The sequence below is a fragment of the Eptatretus burgeri genome, chromosome 15 (genome assembly GCF_056783735.1).
Source record: "Eptatretus burgeri isolate ZD-2024b chromosome 15, Ebu_testis_v1, whole genome shotgun sequence".
In the NCBI taxonomy this organism is placed as follows: domain Eukaryota; kingdom Metazoa; phylum Chordata; class Myxini; order Myxiniformes; family Myxinidae; genus Eptatretus; species Eptatretus burgeri.
Genome location: NC_140975.1, coordinates 21,085,237 through 21,100,900, shown reverse-complemented (window position 1 = coordinate 21,100,900; position 15,664 = coordinate 21,085,237). Strand labels below are relative to the sequence as shown.

Genomic DNA, 15,664 nt, shown 5'->3' with positions numbered 1-15,664 from the left:
AGATAACTAAGGATAATATCCTTTATAGTGCTGTGGCATGGCTGGAAAAAAAAATAGGTAACCCTCCCCAGGGTAGAACAAAGCACAACCATATTTTTTTTTTGGTTTATTAGGATGTCTGAAGTAGGAAATGGATGGTTGTGAAAAAATATATTGGGGATAGCATGTATTTTTGGTGGAATTTGTAATTATAGTGCCTGAAATTTTTGTGCGTTTTGGAAAATCATAAAAATGACTGTTAAATCTTCAATTATCAACCAATTTTCATAATTAAAATGTCATTTTGTACAGAATCAAAAGTATGTTGCTTTCAGATCATCTCAGTCGCTAAATCTGAATCATTAAGTTTTCAAAACTGAAAATATGTGATTTTACTAACTAATTTTATTCCAAAATGCTATCTTACATTTTGTTGTATACTAATATGTTTTGCTTTAACACTGAAACTAGCAAATATATTTAACAAAACATTCTGCATAAAATGGTCCTGAATATGAAATTCACAAAGAGATTTAATCAAAATCATCACTGTCCAAGTCACTCTTATCTGCGGCAACAGGGGCTTCACGTTTGTTGTCACATTCCATACCGAGACATGAACAGAAGTCAGTGCAAGACAATCCTAATACCAAACAGTGGCACTTCTTTGAAGTCTTGCATTCAGCATCCATACAGTACATGTGAGTTAGGTCTCGGACTTCAATGGGTGCAGCCTCTTTCACATAGTAAACAGGTTGCATGGAAGATGTGTCCTCATCCCATCTCCAGCCATTACCAATTGGGCTCAACTGTTGTGGTTTTGAAACTCCACATTGCATCCATATAGTTAACTGGTACTTGGCACGCAACACATGTTGAAGGAAAGCATCCTCAGTTGGAGGAAATGCTGATGCAGCTTTGTCACTCTTGCAAGTAAATTCATACCGTAACTCATCTAAGGTTGTACATAAGTTGCGATTGGATTTATTTTTGTTTCCATACAATGCTAATGTGTACCGACGAGCATCCTGCAGGTTTTCTGTCAAATCAGGAGTAGTGCCCAGGGTGCTCAGAGCAGGAAGATCCTCTGCATATTGAACTAGCTTACTGAAGGCTGTAAACTTGCCAATCTTGGAGAGACGACTGGTGCTATCACACCCAGTAAGGGCGTGTGCAGATGGTAAGGCACGTGCTACATTTTCTCCTACATTTTGACAGATACTATGAACCGGTATAAATCTTTCCCTATTTGTTCTTTGTCCAGTGTGTCCAGAATGCATGTATGTTAACTTTGGCAGTTTGCCTTCATTTAGATGGTAAACCAGCAAGACTCGGACATCTGTATCATCTGATTTCACTATCCGCCTTTCATGAGATGATGCTAGGTCAATGGCATGAAGAAGCATCCGAGTGTCGACTTCTTCTTGTGTGCTGAAGAGCCGGAGAAGATTTCTTTTTCCCATTTGAGTCAATGGTTACAACTCTCTCAGCTTCTGGAACTCCACCTGCAAGAGTTATACTCTGGCCATTGATCAGTCCAGGTGGGTCATCTAGTAATGACTGTGATATGAATGCTGCAAGGTTTGCCTTGTTAGCAGAATTCTTTAGGAAATTCCTGTAATGTGGCACAACTCTGTCTGGAGCAATTACATGACTTGCAACTGCAGAAGTGCCACCTCTGCGTTGTCTTTCTTGATATTTGACAGAATGGGGGACATCATAACGATCAAACACAAGGACTACAGACTTGATGTTCCATGAATTATTGAGCAGGGCAACAATTTTGCGTAAGATAAGCTGTGCAATATCCCTGAAAGTGTTGAACTGTTTCTCATGTTACCCTTGGAGAAGCGCCATCCCATCATATATGTAAATCCCTTGACCATCAAATGGTGGAAGCTCAAGGATTTCCTCTGTTGTTGACTCCAGTTTACTGGCTAGATCTGCTTTAACACACTTCCTCATGTTGCCATCATCATAGAACAAGGCAGGTGGGATGACTGCAAGCTCATGCTGTAAGACTGTTTCCATGTTCACATTTCGCTGTTTTGACACAGCCAGAAGCCTTCTAAATATCACTTCTGAATCAATCATCAACTTCTTGGTGTCCTCATCTATGTTAATGGACTTCTTCATGTCTGCAAAGGTCACAATCTTCTTTCGTGTTTCTGGATCCAAGAATGAAACAGACTTAGATACTGGAGCCAGCCTCTTTTCCATGAACTCTGTGTGCTTTTGATGACCCTCGTCAAGAAATCCAGTGAGACTCTTGGCTACTTCTGGGGACGCAACCTGACCTGTGATGATGTTTATCAGTTCTGAAGGCACAGTCTCTATATCAAATGGGTTCTGACTGTTGGTAATCACATTAACCGCATTCTGCACATCAGATTCATCCCTTGCTTTCCGGCTCTTTCCCAGTTCTTCCTGTGTTCTCTTTCTCTCTGTCAAGGCATTGGCATATTCACTTGTGATATGTCTGGTCATCAACCAACGGGTCATCGCTCCCTTCCGAAGTGCAAGGCCAATAATGCCACCTTCACTTTTGCCTTCTCAGTTAATTGTCTGCTCTCGTGCTTGGTCGGTGCTGACAGCATTAAATCGGTACTTGTCAGACCTTCTGACGACTAGGCCACCTTCACACATATGCCGATAGACGTCTGTATCTTTCACCTCAAGACGTTTCATATCTGCCACACACATCGGGACATACTTTGCATAATCGTGCCTGCCTGCAGCCCTAAACCAAACAATTGTTTCACACATCGCATTTAAATGAAGTTCCATCAAGCCTTCCTTCTCTGCTCTGAGTAGACGCAACAAGACTTGAGCACCCTCCATAAAATCAGCCCAATATGTGAATGTAGCTGATTCTTCTCTACCAACAGCTAAGAATTCTGCAATAACTTCTGCAACCTCTGGCAACTGAGTGTTCATCAGTTCTCTGGCAATATCAATTGCAACTGCATTGTCTTCGACACCACATGCATGTTGTAGATCAAAGAACTTCTCTTCAGTGCCAGCATTGCGAAGCGATTGACCAGATTGTTCTTACCACATCACCATTGAACTGAAGAAAGTTCGGAAGAGTGCCTCATACACAATTTTGATGCCCGTATGCCACGTGATACTTGTGTACCCTGCAACATTTGTCTTGCTTTTGCCTCAGCATACACAGATGACTCAGTTAGTAAAGCCATAACATACACACTCTTATATTTTTTTAGGCAAAACAATACTGTCACAACCTAATTATGTACTGCCCTTTCAGATTTCCTACAAAATGACACCTTATTTGTGCAAATCGGTTGAAAATTGCAGGTTTAACAGTCATTTTCGTGATTTCGCAACATTCGCCAAATTATCGGAGACCACTAACACAAATCATGACCAAAATACATGCTATCCCCAATATATTTTTTCACAACCATCCATTTCCTACTTCAGACATTCCAATAAACCAAAAAATTATGGTTGTGGTTTGTTCTACCTTGGGGAGGGGTTACCCTGCTTTTTAGGGCCCTTATGGGGAATGGCCACAGCACTATTATATTACCTCTGCCACCGAAGGTGGAAGTAGGTTATGTTTTCTTCTCTGTCTGTTTGTCTATTTGGTTGTGGGCAGGTTATCTCAAAAAGTTGTGGACGGATTCAGATGAAATTGGGTGGACAAGATGGATGTGTAACAAGGAAGAATTGGTTCGATTTTGGTGAAGATCCAGATCCGAGCATTGTTTTTCAGCGATTCTTCACCATTGAGTGATGGGGCCAAAAACAATATATACCACGATGTTTCAAAAAGTTGTGGACGAGTTATGACCAGACTTGGTGGATGAGTTTGGTGTGTGACAAGAACAAGCCGATTAGATGTTGGTTTTGGTCCGGATCCAGATCCGACCTATCAGTGGGATACAAAATGTAAACTGTTCGGCCTGGTGGAGGTATGTGCTCTGCTGAGTACCATTCTAGTTTATCCTGTCATCCCTTGAAAGCAGAGGATGAAGACACCCAAGTATTTTGAGAGTATCTTGATTGCACATAAATCACTTCAACACATTAACAAGGTTCTATGATGAGACTGCTTCACATCAAAACATACCTGCCATTTTCTTTGACCAACATAAGATTACCTGGAAAGAAAAAAGAGAAGTAAACAAGAAAAAGAGCAATCAGAGATTGCAGACCCTCACCAGGATTTGCTTTGTGTGGCATTTGTGTTCTGGTGTGTTACATAATTAACAAGAACCGCCACTTTATAACTGCTGGCAGTGATGACCAGGTACCAACACGTCTAGCTTTGACGCAAACCTGATTTGATACAACACGGGACTGATGAATTATGGACCGAGTAACACGAAGTGTTCAATCTATTTATTGTGTATGCAGTTATCCCTCTTTCCTAGGGACATTGTCGGTCTCAATTGAATTGGTGTTTAAATAACCTGAACACGAAGCGATAAATGTGCGGGAAATGTCACCGTGGGTCCACATGGCAAACCGGAACTCCCCCGAGTAATACAAAGCCCCCCCACCCCTCCCCCCAATACGTCTCTCTACTATGCGGGATTGATGAGTTATGGACCAAGTAATTCCTCCTCCTGCGCACCAAATAGTGGTGAAATTTGAAATACAAACTGCTGTGAAAAGCTACATTTTTGAGAAAGTATTTGAGGCAATTGAATTATGAAGAGGAGGAAGCACAGACATCAAAAAATTCGATTATCTTTAATCACAGATACGAGATGGACGAGAGCAGTGTTTCTATCCCAGAGCAGTGTTTCTCAACCCGCAGCCTGCGGACCGCATACGCCCCATTCGACACACGACTGCGGCCCAAGTGACATCCTATAAAAATATAACTCTTTGAAGCGAAGGAAATTGTCAGATCTCCCATGAATGTAAGTGTCAAACCAGATTTACTTTAAGGCCCGGTCACACCTTGACGATTTAGCCAGCGATGGCAACGTGTTAAAATGTATGTAAAACGCTGGCTTACGTTGAACTTTTGATGTTTTTTTTTAAAGATTCGGACGTATTCATAGCGACTTGGTCTTATGTATAACGCATTGGTAACGGACACAGAACGTTTCGTTGTGTTATAGATAACTTATACCAACGAATGCTGAACCTGTTGTCGGCCTACACAACCGATGCCCAACGATAGTCTAACTTAGGCATAGCGCGTTGCACGCATCGCGGACGATGTCGTGACGTAGCCTATTAAAAGGCTGACGCACAACGATTCAAATCATAACTGCCATAGAAATGGAAGGGTCAAAATCGCGGTCACACCTTGGCGATCTTGCCAGCGTATGCCGACGTAACAAAAAGTGTGTCGAAAACGTTGGGGCACGTCGAATACGGTATGGGTAAGTTTGGTATGCGTGAGTAGAACGCTAAATACGCTATCATAAGTCGTAGTAAGTAGAGTACGTCAAGAAATTTTGAACATGTTCAAAATTTTACGACGTACTCGGCGTATGACACACGTTCCGCATGTGATGAGGATAAGTTTTACACACGATATGTGGACGCTTACACACGTCCACAAACGCTACTTATAAGCTACTCATAAGTCGAAACACGTCGCGGTAATGTCTTTTTTACGCGAAACTTATTTCTAACTTATGTTTGACGTGCTTTGAACCAATTCTTTACGTAGTCCCAACACACATCGACGTATGTAGACGTATTCCAATGACGTCTTCCGGTCGACAAAAAAAATAAATGAACGTGTTTCTAGGTTACAACTGCCATATAAAGACGTGTTCCCAGCGGTTTTGGGAATTGGTATATAAAAATGCTGCTCATAAAAGGGGAACCCAACAGTGTTTTCGAGTCCTTTTTGAGTCGATGTCTATGTCAGCAGTAACAGTATCAGTATCAGTATCAGTATTAGTATTAGTATTAGTATCAGTATCAGTATTAGTATTAGTATTAGTATTAGTATTAGTATTAGTATCAGTATCAGTATTAGTATTAGTATTAGTATTAGTAGTAGTTTGTTCATGTTGGCAGTAGTAGGTGAGTGTGAGGGGGAGGGTGTGGGTTATGATGGATCCTCCTTGCGTCCGCGTGTCCACGGGTAGGTTCATAGGCTGCCACTCAACGATTTAAATGGCTGCATCTCCACTATTGAAAGTAGACGCTTGCGCTCAACAATTGGATTTTTTTACACTCAACGACTTTTAAACGGTACCACTCAGCTAGTTTCATTGTTTACAATGAACGATTTAAATTGCTGTCACTCGCCTTTGTTTTTTTTTTGTTTTGTTTTTTTTTGACGCTGGGGTTTGGAAATTTGAAGCGTTTCTTCTGAACGTGTTAAAACGCTCAAACTCGACTATTTTAAATAGACGCTGCCGATGGACAATTGGAATCATAGCCAAGCTAGACATCGAAGTGTGAACATCCTCGTCATGCCGAAGAAAAGTTTGAAGAATGCTGCAAATAAGTGTCCTGGCCGTGGCCGTGGACGCTGACGCAAGGACGATCCATTATACCGACGTCTTTCAGCCTGTGAGTAACTTAAAAGTAACGTCTGTCGATGTGTGGCAACGATCGCTTATCGTGCCAACAACACGTTAATCATAGGTAGGAAATAAGTTTCGGGTACGCTAAACATTACCTCGGCGTGTCTCAACTTATGATTAACTTACAAGTAGCATGTGTTGACGTCTGTCAACGATCGCAGACCGTGCATACAACTTGTGGCCAGCGTAGCGGAACGTGTGAGTCATACGCCGGCATACGTCGTGAAATTTCAAGCATGAAAAAATTTGAGGACAACCAAAAAGTACAACGTTTAAAGCCAACGTACAACGACGTATGGCAACGTACTACGACGTATGCCAGCGTGCTCTCAATGTTATCAAAACTTACCCATAACGTATTCAACGTGTGCCAGCGTTTTAGAAAAAAAATTCAAAAATCGGCATACGTTGGCTAAAACGTCAAAGTGTGACCGGGCCTTTAACAGTTAATATATTTGGACTTGGTTTGGTCATTACCCTCACCGAAGGATTCGGAGATGGTATCGCATTTGGGTCCGTTTGTTTGTTTGTTTGTTTGTTTGTTTGTTTGTCCGCACAGAACTTTCATGTTTTTCTCCCCAACCTCTTGTCGGATTGAGACGAAATTTTCACCATCGGTGCAACTACTCATGTACAATGTTTTAATGATAATTATGACGTTGTCGGTCACATGGTGTAACGGCCATATTGGAAAAAAACAGAAGAACTTTGGACCTCTGTATCTCTGAAATCGCACCAAGGAAAAATTTTGAAACTTGGCACACAGCAAGGAATCCTCATGGGGAATGAGGGTGATTTTTTAAATGATGTCATAGGTGCCCTCGTTATGACGTCATAATTGCATATGTAGAACGCCACATCCGATCAGTATGAAAAATTTTTAGGGTCATCTCGGGATAAAATGGTCCACAGAACGATTTCATGATGTCATCGGTCAAGTGTTTCAGCAGGCATTTTGTTTTAGAAAAAAAAAAACCTTCAAAAATCTTCTTCTCTGAAGTGGCTGAACAGATCAAGGCGAAAATTTACATATATGACCGCCTGTCCATGAGGAACAAAAGTTTCACACATATGATGTCATTGGTCACATGGTTTGGCAGCCATATTGGATTTACCCCTAAAACCTAAAAAATACACTACTCAAAAGAAGTCCTGGTGATGTATGCAATCTCTGGTTGCTCTTTTTCTTGTTTGAAATGTTCTCGGTCGACATTTAACAGTGCAGACATGGGAGGTATTCCAAAATATTAATTTTTATTGCATTATTGTCAGATAACAGAAACAAAACATTTTAAAAATGAATACACAGGAAGTAAGTTATGTGGCTGTGACCCCATACGAGCTGTAAGTGTGGCCCATCATGGAAAATAGGTTGAGAACCACTGACCTAAAGGTGTGCACACTCGACTTTGTGCTGTCAAGCATGGGTTCAAATATTGGCCCAACTATAAACTGCTACCCTGGTGTCTCGCATGCGGCGTGAGGCATTGATATGTGAGCCGTCGATTTAAAGGAAGTTAAGCCAGAGGACCCATCTGTCAACACTGGTCATTGGTAGATGGCCAAGATCCCAAAGTGTCTTTCATGAAACGTTGGTGAGTTATCACCGACATCCGAGAACAAATGGTAATTTCCTCCTCTGACTACTGGGAAGGCAACAGAAAACCACCAGCATAATGACACCACTCATCATAACAAAACCATCCATCATAACCCTTGACAGGAGACTTATTTGGCAGCACCGACGCTCTGTGAAACATACGGTGCATTCATGATGATATTCGTTCAGGTCAAGTTGACATTCTACATTCCTTTGCCAACTTTTGTACATTGCAAAGGCCTTTCCACTTCCTATCCTTATGCATACTCGGATCAATCCGCTTGCATCCATCCAACTTGCTTGGAAGCTTGTTTCGCACGATTGTGGATCCAATAACAGTGAATTATGGCTAATGAATAGAGTGTGGCGATTCTTCAACGGTTTTGCAGCCAGTTCGATTGAGATTGTTCAAGTTTTGCATGAAATGAATATCATTAATTTTGAGTAGAATAACTTGATTTGTGATTGGATTTTCTGTTGTTTGAATGCCAGATGACTATAAGGTGTTTGACATTCCACGTGATGTTGTCATGCCAATGCATCCTGCTAGGTTCTGCAAATTTGCCCAAAAGACATGCGTGCTGACATCTGTGTGCACCTCAACCGCAAAGTGTTCAATGAACACCCAGCATTTCGCCTGGCTAGTGACAGCTGCCTGCGCGCGCTCGCCGTCGAGTTCCAGACACACCACTGCGCACCTGGAGATCTCATCTATCATGCAGGAGAGAGCGTCGACACTTTGTGTTTCGTCGTCTCAGGTTCACTTGAGGTCATTCAGGATGATGAGGTTGTCGCTATTCTTGGTAAGTCAAGTTTTGCTTGCTCTCGTTCCTGAGACCTGCTGGCTTTGAAGCGATCTATTTGTTACGCATTCATGAGGAGTGTGTGTGTGTGTGTGTGTGTGTGTGTGTGTGTGTGTGTGTGTGTGTGTGTGTGTGTGTGTGTGTGTGTGTGTGTGTGTGTGTGTGTGTGTGTGTGTGTGTGTGTGTGTGTGAATGATTAACTTTGGGGAATTGTGAGAAGGTTCAGATAATGAATATACAGTAAGGGGGAGTGGTCATTGGGAAGTAAACACCACCATGTTACATACATAATAAATAGATGACCCCTTTGAGTGCTGTAATCCTGTTGTCATTGAAGATCTTTTCCCAATTGACCAAATTCGTGAAGTGCATCTCCATCACACTCCTACAATGGATGAATCGCATTGTTTTGTCAACAAAATTATTCAATCAGAGCATTCCACACATTATAACTTCTTGCGGTGTTGCCACATGCCTCTTCTGCCTCCTTTAATCGTTTTTCCACATGAGGGGCAAATTCACTTTGCGTAACTGATGACATTGTCCTTCACTTCCCCCACCCTCCCAATTTGTTCTATCTTTTATATTGTTGTGGTGCCGGGTTCGGTGGCGAGGAACGACCGCCAGATGGAGCAATAAGACCGTCTCCCACCGAACACCCGGAATTAAAAGGTCGTCACCCCGGATAACTCCGGAGTCGACGGGTCACTTGAAGGACCGTAGTCAATATTTTGACAGCGTGAGGTAGGGTCCACTTGTCTATTCCAATTTACCTCAGTACTCACGCCGTCTAACTACTGGGGAAGCCACACCCTCGGCCGACTCTGTCCGAACCGAGTCGCATGTACCGACTCGGGTCTGGCGTAACCGAGCAGGAATTACCAGAGCCGAGCTGGTCCCAATGACAACTTACGGCACGAATGGCCTTACTACTTCTCAAGCCCGCACCGTGCTGGGTCAATGGTAGAAACGACAGGCAATGAACTGGAACATTTATCAGACATTTATTTACAATAATAAGACACAGTGCAGACTTAATCACGAATAAAATGCAATGTACAAAGAGCAATCAACACTAATACAATTCTACTTAACAAACTGGTGCCATACACACACACACACACACACACACACACACCAAAAGAAAATGCACCTCGCCGGGTCTTTATTCGGTCCTCCAGCCGAGGACTGGGGGGACAGAGCCTGGCCGGGTACCTGTCTGCTTTGTGTGGTCACACCGACTCCAACCCACCACGGTGGGACTCGAACCCACGACCCGGAATCCACGAGCCCACGGTCCTGGCTGCTCGACCACCACCACCATGAGGAGCCCCGGAAAAGACTGCAGACCACGACGACAGACCAAAGGGCCAAGAGCAAAAGACAACGACGACTCTACTCTCCTCCTTTTTACCACAGCTCGCCACCTTTTGTTATCCTCCCCCCCCCCCCCCACGTGGGTCGAGGGAACCGCTCTGAGGTAACTCACCTCCGGATTGGACGAGGGGTTGTCGGGCGATCAGTGGCCTCCCCTTTTTAGTCGGGGCGAACACTCCATCTGGCTGGGGCGGAGTCAGTCCTGAGGTGATCTTTGCCCTGATTGGACAGGGGTGGAACCCCCTCCTTTCCTGGGCGGAGTTGGAGCTCTGAGGTGAGGAAACCTCCGCTCACGTCCGTGGTCGAACGCACGTGTGCAATGGCGTCGATGGTGCGAAGTAGTGAAGGGAATGATTGAAGATGTAAAAACCTGACTATAAAAGAAGCCCACAGCGCACACATGAAATTAACCCATGAGACAGAAGGACGGGACCCTAACTATAAACACATACTTATCGAAATAACTAAACTGCGGGGACTGCTCTCTGTTTGTGTGCAAGAGGCTTCCAAATCCGTAACAATATTACAAGTCGTAAAAAAAAAAATGTCGGGATGGAATTCCAACAAAAACAACCAGACAAGGAATGAAAAGGTGGGAATGGCATATTTTGCCATTTTTCCGTCATATCCACAAGAAAAATGCACAATTACACCAACCAACACTACAAATTGACAACTCGTCTCACATAGACATCTTCATACAATTGTTACTATTGCCACCAAGGACAAAAATGTCAAAAGCCGTCATGATGGCAATCCGTAAAAAGATTGTGGTGTCATTCCTTCCTCGTCATTCCTTGTTTGGTTGTTACCTCCACCACCGAAGGTGAAGGAGGTCATGTTTTCACCCCTTTGTGTCTGTTTGTTAATTGCCGGAACCCTTCGGATTTCGGCAATTATGTTGGTCAGTTGTGTGTGTCATTCTGTGTCTGTCTGTCTGTTTGTTTGTGTGTTTGTTTACCCTGCAGCAGCCACACCGTTTCAGCGATCATGACCAAACTGGGTACAGACGTCGGCCATGGTCCAACTTAGACACTTGTCCTTTTTGGTGAATCTAGGTCAAAGGTCAAGGTCAAGGTCACCGAAAAACCGAAATTCTTATTTTCGCAATAACGTCTGCTAAAATGGTCGTATCGATTTCAAACGAAATCCAAAATGTGCATCTTCCAATTCTGCATCCAAGCATATGTCTCAGTGGGGTGTCACACCAACACCCTTCTTAGCGGTCGGGGGTCGAATGTCAGGGGGGGGGTCGGGTCAAAACTTTCAAATTGCGATAAAAACGCCATTTCAAGTCCGATTGACTTCCAAGTTATGATCATAACCAAACTAAGTGCTATAACTCATTAAACAGTAGCACTATCGACTTGTAAGAACCAAATTGATTTCCAGGTTTTTCTTTTTCAGAGATCATGGAGATATGACAAAGTTATTCCGGCAATTCCTTGCTCAACGAGTAATTTCATTTGTTATCTTGCCAAAACGAAGTTTTTACAAGATATGTTAGTCAGCTTGTATGGTTTTTTGTTTTTTTTTGGTCTGTAATCACATATAAATCACTCTGCAGAGCACAGTTATCATTGGAAATTTTTGTAACTTCGCATATCAGAGGCCTATAGAGGTCCCTTTCAGCGCATAAAATTTTCAAGGTCAAAGGTCAAGGTCACTTTGTCGCAAATCAGGGGAGTCGACGAAACCCTTATTTTTTGAGTAATTTTGATCGGATCGTCTTCAAATTTCATGGGAATATAGCTCATGGTCTGGCGCTCAGCTGATTAATTCTTGGTGGCGATTGGCCTTAACCTTCATGGTTAGCGCTGGAGGTCGAAAGTTTTTGACCCCAAGGTCAAATTTTGAAATCTTAGGTACCATATCGTGTAATACCTCAAATTGAACACCTCGATGAGTGCTTTCTAGATATGTCAAGCTTGAGACATTAAGATGTCATTTGGTGACGTTATGAGGCAAACGTATATTTTTCATGGTTACTCTGTAGAACGATTCTCATCGGAATGTCTCGTAGGCAGATATTCCTCAAGAAGTCGCTCCTGGTGGATAGCAGCTCTGTTCACCTCAGTGTGACCTTAAAGAAGTCACACGTGGTCACCTTTTGGCTAGATGCGGGTCACCCTGCTGGTGACATTGGCTTTTTTCATTTGTCTCTTTGTGTGCAGGATATCTCAAAAAGTTGTGGACGGATCCCGATGAAATTTTGTGGACAGTTTTGGTGTGTGAAAAGGATGAACCAATTATATTTTGATGAAGATCCGGATCCGGCTACTGGAATTTCTTTCGTGATTCTTCCCTATTTAGAGATAGGGCCAAAAACGATATATAGCATGATATTTTCCAAAAATGTATTGAGCTCGATATGTTATTGTGGATCAGGCATTACATGGCGGAGGTATGTGCTCTACCGAGTGCCCTTCTAGTTTTTTTGTTGTTGTTTTTTGGGGAGAATTGACCATCGCGGACTTCCTCGCATGGACGAGGCTTTTTGTTTGTTTGTTTGTGTGGACGGATCTTTATTAGACGAGGCTTTTTTTCTGTACTTTGTCGAGGCACGTATAAGAGCTAATACACAGAACATACAACAAAGGAGGCTGGAGTGGGAAGCCCAACAACAGGAGGGAACAGGGACATCAAGAGATCTGTGGAAGGGAGAGGGGTGGGGCAGGGTAAACAAGATGGACACTACAGGGACTTTCAGGAAGGAAAGCAAGGAAATTGAAGGAGGTGGGTTTGGGGTGGATTAATGGGGGTAGAAAAGATCGAGGTTTTGGATGGGTGAGGGGAGATATGAGATGGTGTTGAACAGCTGTTTTAAAGACCTGGATAGAGAGTGGCATTGAAGAGTGTGGGGGAACTTGTTCCAGAGGTGGAAAAAAAGAGGATTGCAAGAGTGAAGGTGAGCAGTAATTCTTCATTTTGGCAGTTCAAACAGAAGGGGGTTGCTGGCAGACCTTGAGCACCCTGTGAAATATTAGGGGGACAGCAGGGGGTGCAAGGCTGAAGAGGAGTTGGTATAAGACAGCAACACCACTGACCTGCCTGCGGTGAGAAAGTGAAAAACCCAAAAACTGCTCTATTGCGTGCGATACCAATGATCCTAAATGCCTTGGTTTCCACAGCATGAATCTGAGTGAGGTGCGAGGCAGGAGCACTACCCCAGTGTGGAGAGCAGTACTCCATCAGGCTGTGAATGAAAGATTTGTATGTGTTCAGAAGTCAGGTGTGCCAAGAAAGGACTTTGCACGACGGAGGATGACCAGTCGGCAACTGGCTTTGGAGGCTAACTTGAAGATGTGGCTTTCCCAGGAAAGATCATGACAGAGAGTGAGGCCCAAAAGCTTGAATGGCAGAACTTCTTCAAGAGGATTGTTGAGAAATTTGATGGGGGGGTGGGAGGGGTTTTCAGACAGTCTTTCAGGAAAGACATAGTAAGAGTGTGAGATTTGTCCGGATTGAAACACATGTTTCAAGTGTTGGACCAGTTTGTGATTTTATCCAGATCTGCAGAGAGTGATGAGGCTGCTGCCTGCTGATCTGAGCAATGAGAGATGGAATGGCAGAGGGTGGAGTCATCAGCAAAGAGATAAAGAGGATTTTCCAGAGAGTCAGAGAGATCATTGATGAAAACCAGAAAAAGAACAGGGTCCAGAACGCTACCTTGAGGAACTCCAGCCTGCACAGGAAGAGGGGATAAAAGAATTTCCATAAGAGCCACGCGTTGACTATGGCAGGAGAGGAAGTCCGTGAGCCATGAGTGAGTGGAACAACTTGGCGTTGGCTCAGTGGTTAGGGTGGCGGCTTGGGATCCTAAGATCCTGAGTTCAAGCCCCATCGGCCGCTGAATTAATACACCAGGGGGTTGACTCAGCCTGTCATCCTTCTGAGGTCAGCGAAATGAGTACCAGTTCCAGTGTTTGTACTGGTAGAGGGGCACTGCATCAGTGACACAGTCGCGCTTCAAGAAATGATAGTTACCCCGACAGCTAAGTTGCCATACGACCACACACACACACAGTGAGTGGAGATATCTTTGGATACCATAGGAAGAGAGTTTGGTGAGCAGGGCAGGGTGCCGGACCATGTCAAAAGCACGTGATATGCCTAGGGATATGGCTCTGATTTCATGTCTGGCATTGAGGACCTCCATCCATTGTTGGGAGATTCGAAACAGCACATCCAGGGTAGAGTGACCTGGTCTGAAACCAAATTGATGATCGGAAATCAAGCCATTGGAGAAGAGGAAGGATTTAATGTCTGAAGCGATAATGGATTCCATAACCTTGCTGATGATTGGGAGAAGGCTGATTGGTCTGTCGTTGAGGGATCTGTTTTTGTACCTTTTTTATGCAGGGTGGTAATGTTTGCTGATTTCCAAGCAGATGGCAGATGACCTTGAGCAAATGAGAGGGTGAATAGAACAGAGAGAGGGTGAGCAAGAGCAGCACAGCCGGGTTTTAGGACACGTGGGCTGATGCCGTCTCGTCCAGTGTTCTTTGTTCTTTTTATTTATGCAATGTATTTTTTAATTCTCTTTTTAATTTTAGCAAAAATGAAAATTTTTGAAGACCTCTTTTTTTGTGTGTGTGTGGGTGTGGGTGTCATTTTAATGAACCATAACCACTGGTGTCGTTGTGGACTGTGATGCTGGCCCTTCCCTTTGCTCTCCAATCTTTGCTCTCCTATATTGCAAGTACTCGTGTCTTTGTTTTGACATACCTTCAGTTTCCTTGGTTTTGCTTTGGGCTAACAAATTTGTGCAAGGCCTAAGGCTCAGATAGTGAGCTTAACTCATTTTGCCCATATATATATATATATATATATATATATATATATATATATATATATATATATATATATATATATATATATATGAGCCTGGTGTTGGCGCAGTGGTTAGGGCAGCGGCTTGGGATCCAAAAGGTCCTGAGTTCAAGCCCCGTTGAGCCACTGAATTAATACACCAGGGGGTTGACTCAGCCTGTCATCCTTCCGAGGTCGGCGAAATGAGTACCAGTATACTGGGCCGGTGTATGCCCCGGTTAAAATTAGGTGTACCATATCCCTGTGTCGTAAGAGGCGACCAGGGTTGCGTCAGGAAGGGCATCCGGCGTAAAATATGTGCCAAATCTCTATGCGGATCATACGGATGATCCACTGTGGCGACCCCTAACGGGAGCAGCCGAAAGAAGAAGAAGAAGATATATATATATATATATATATATATATATATATATATATATATATATATATATATATATATTTCAGTTCTATTATTATCATTGCTCTTATGTTTCTGCAAGTTGATTCTCTCTCTCACTTCAGAGTTCAGTAATATGCTTTTGATCCGAGATTTGCTGCCT

General features: G+C 43.3%; 1 protein-coding gene across 4 annotated transcripts in view; it reads left to right on the top strand.

Moving 5' to 3' along the window:
- Window positions 1-15,664, top strand: part of LOC147011700 (voltage-gated delayed rectifier potassium channel KCNH1-like) — an 82,605-nt gene that overhangs the window by 53,214 nt on the left and 13,727 nt on the right. For all 4 annotated transcript variants that reach the window (XM_085858261.1, XM_085858259.1, XM_085858258.1 and 1 more), the window contains one exon: window positions 8,663-8,915. In XM_085858261.1, coding sequence (XP_085714387.1) covers window positions 8,663-8,915 — 253 coding nt within the window. The remainder of the gene's footprint in view (window positions 1-8,662; window positions 8,916-15,664) is intronic.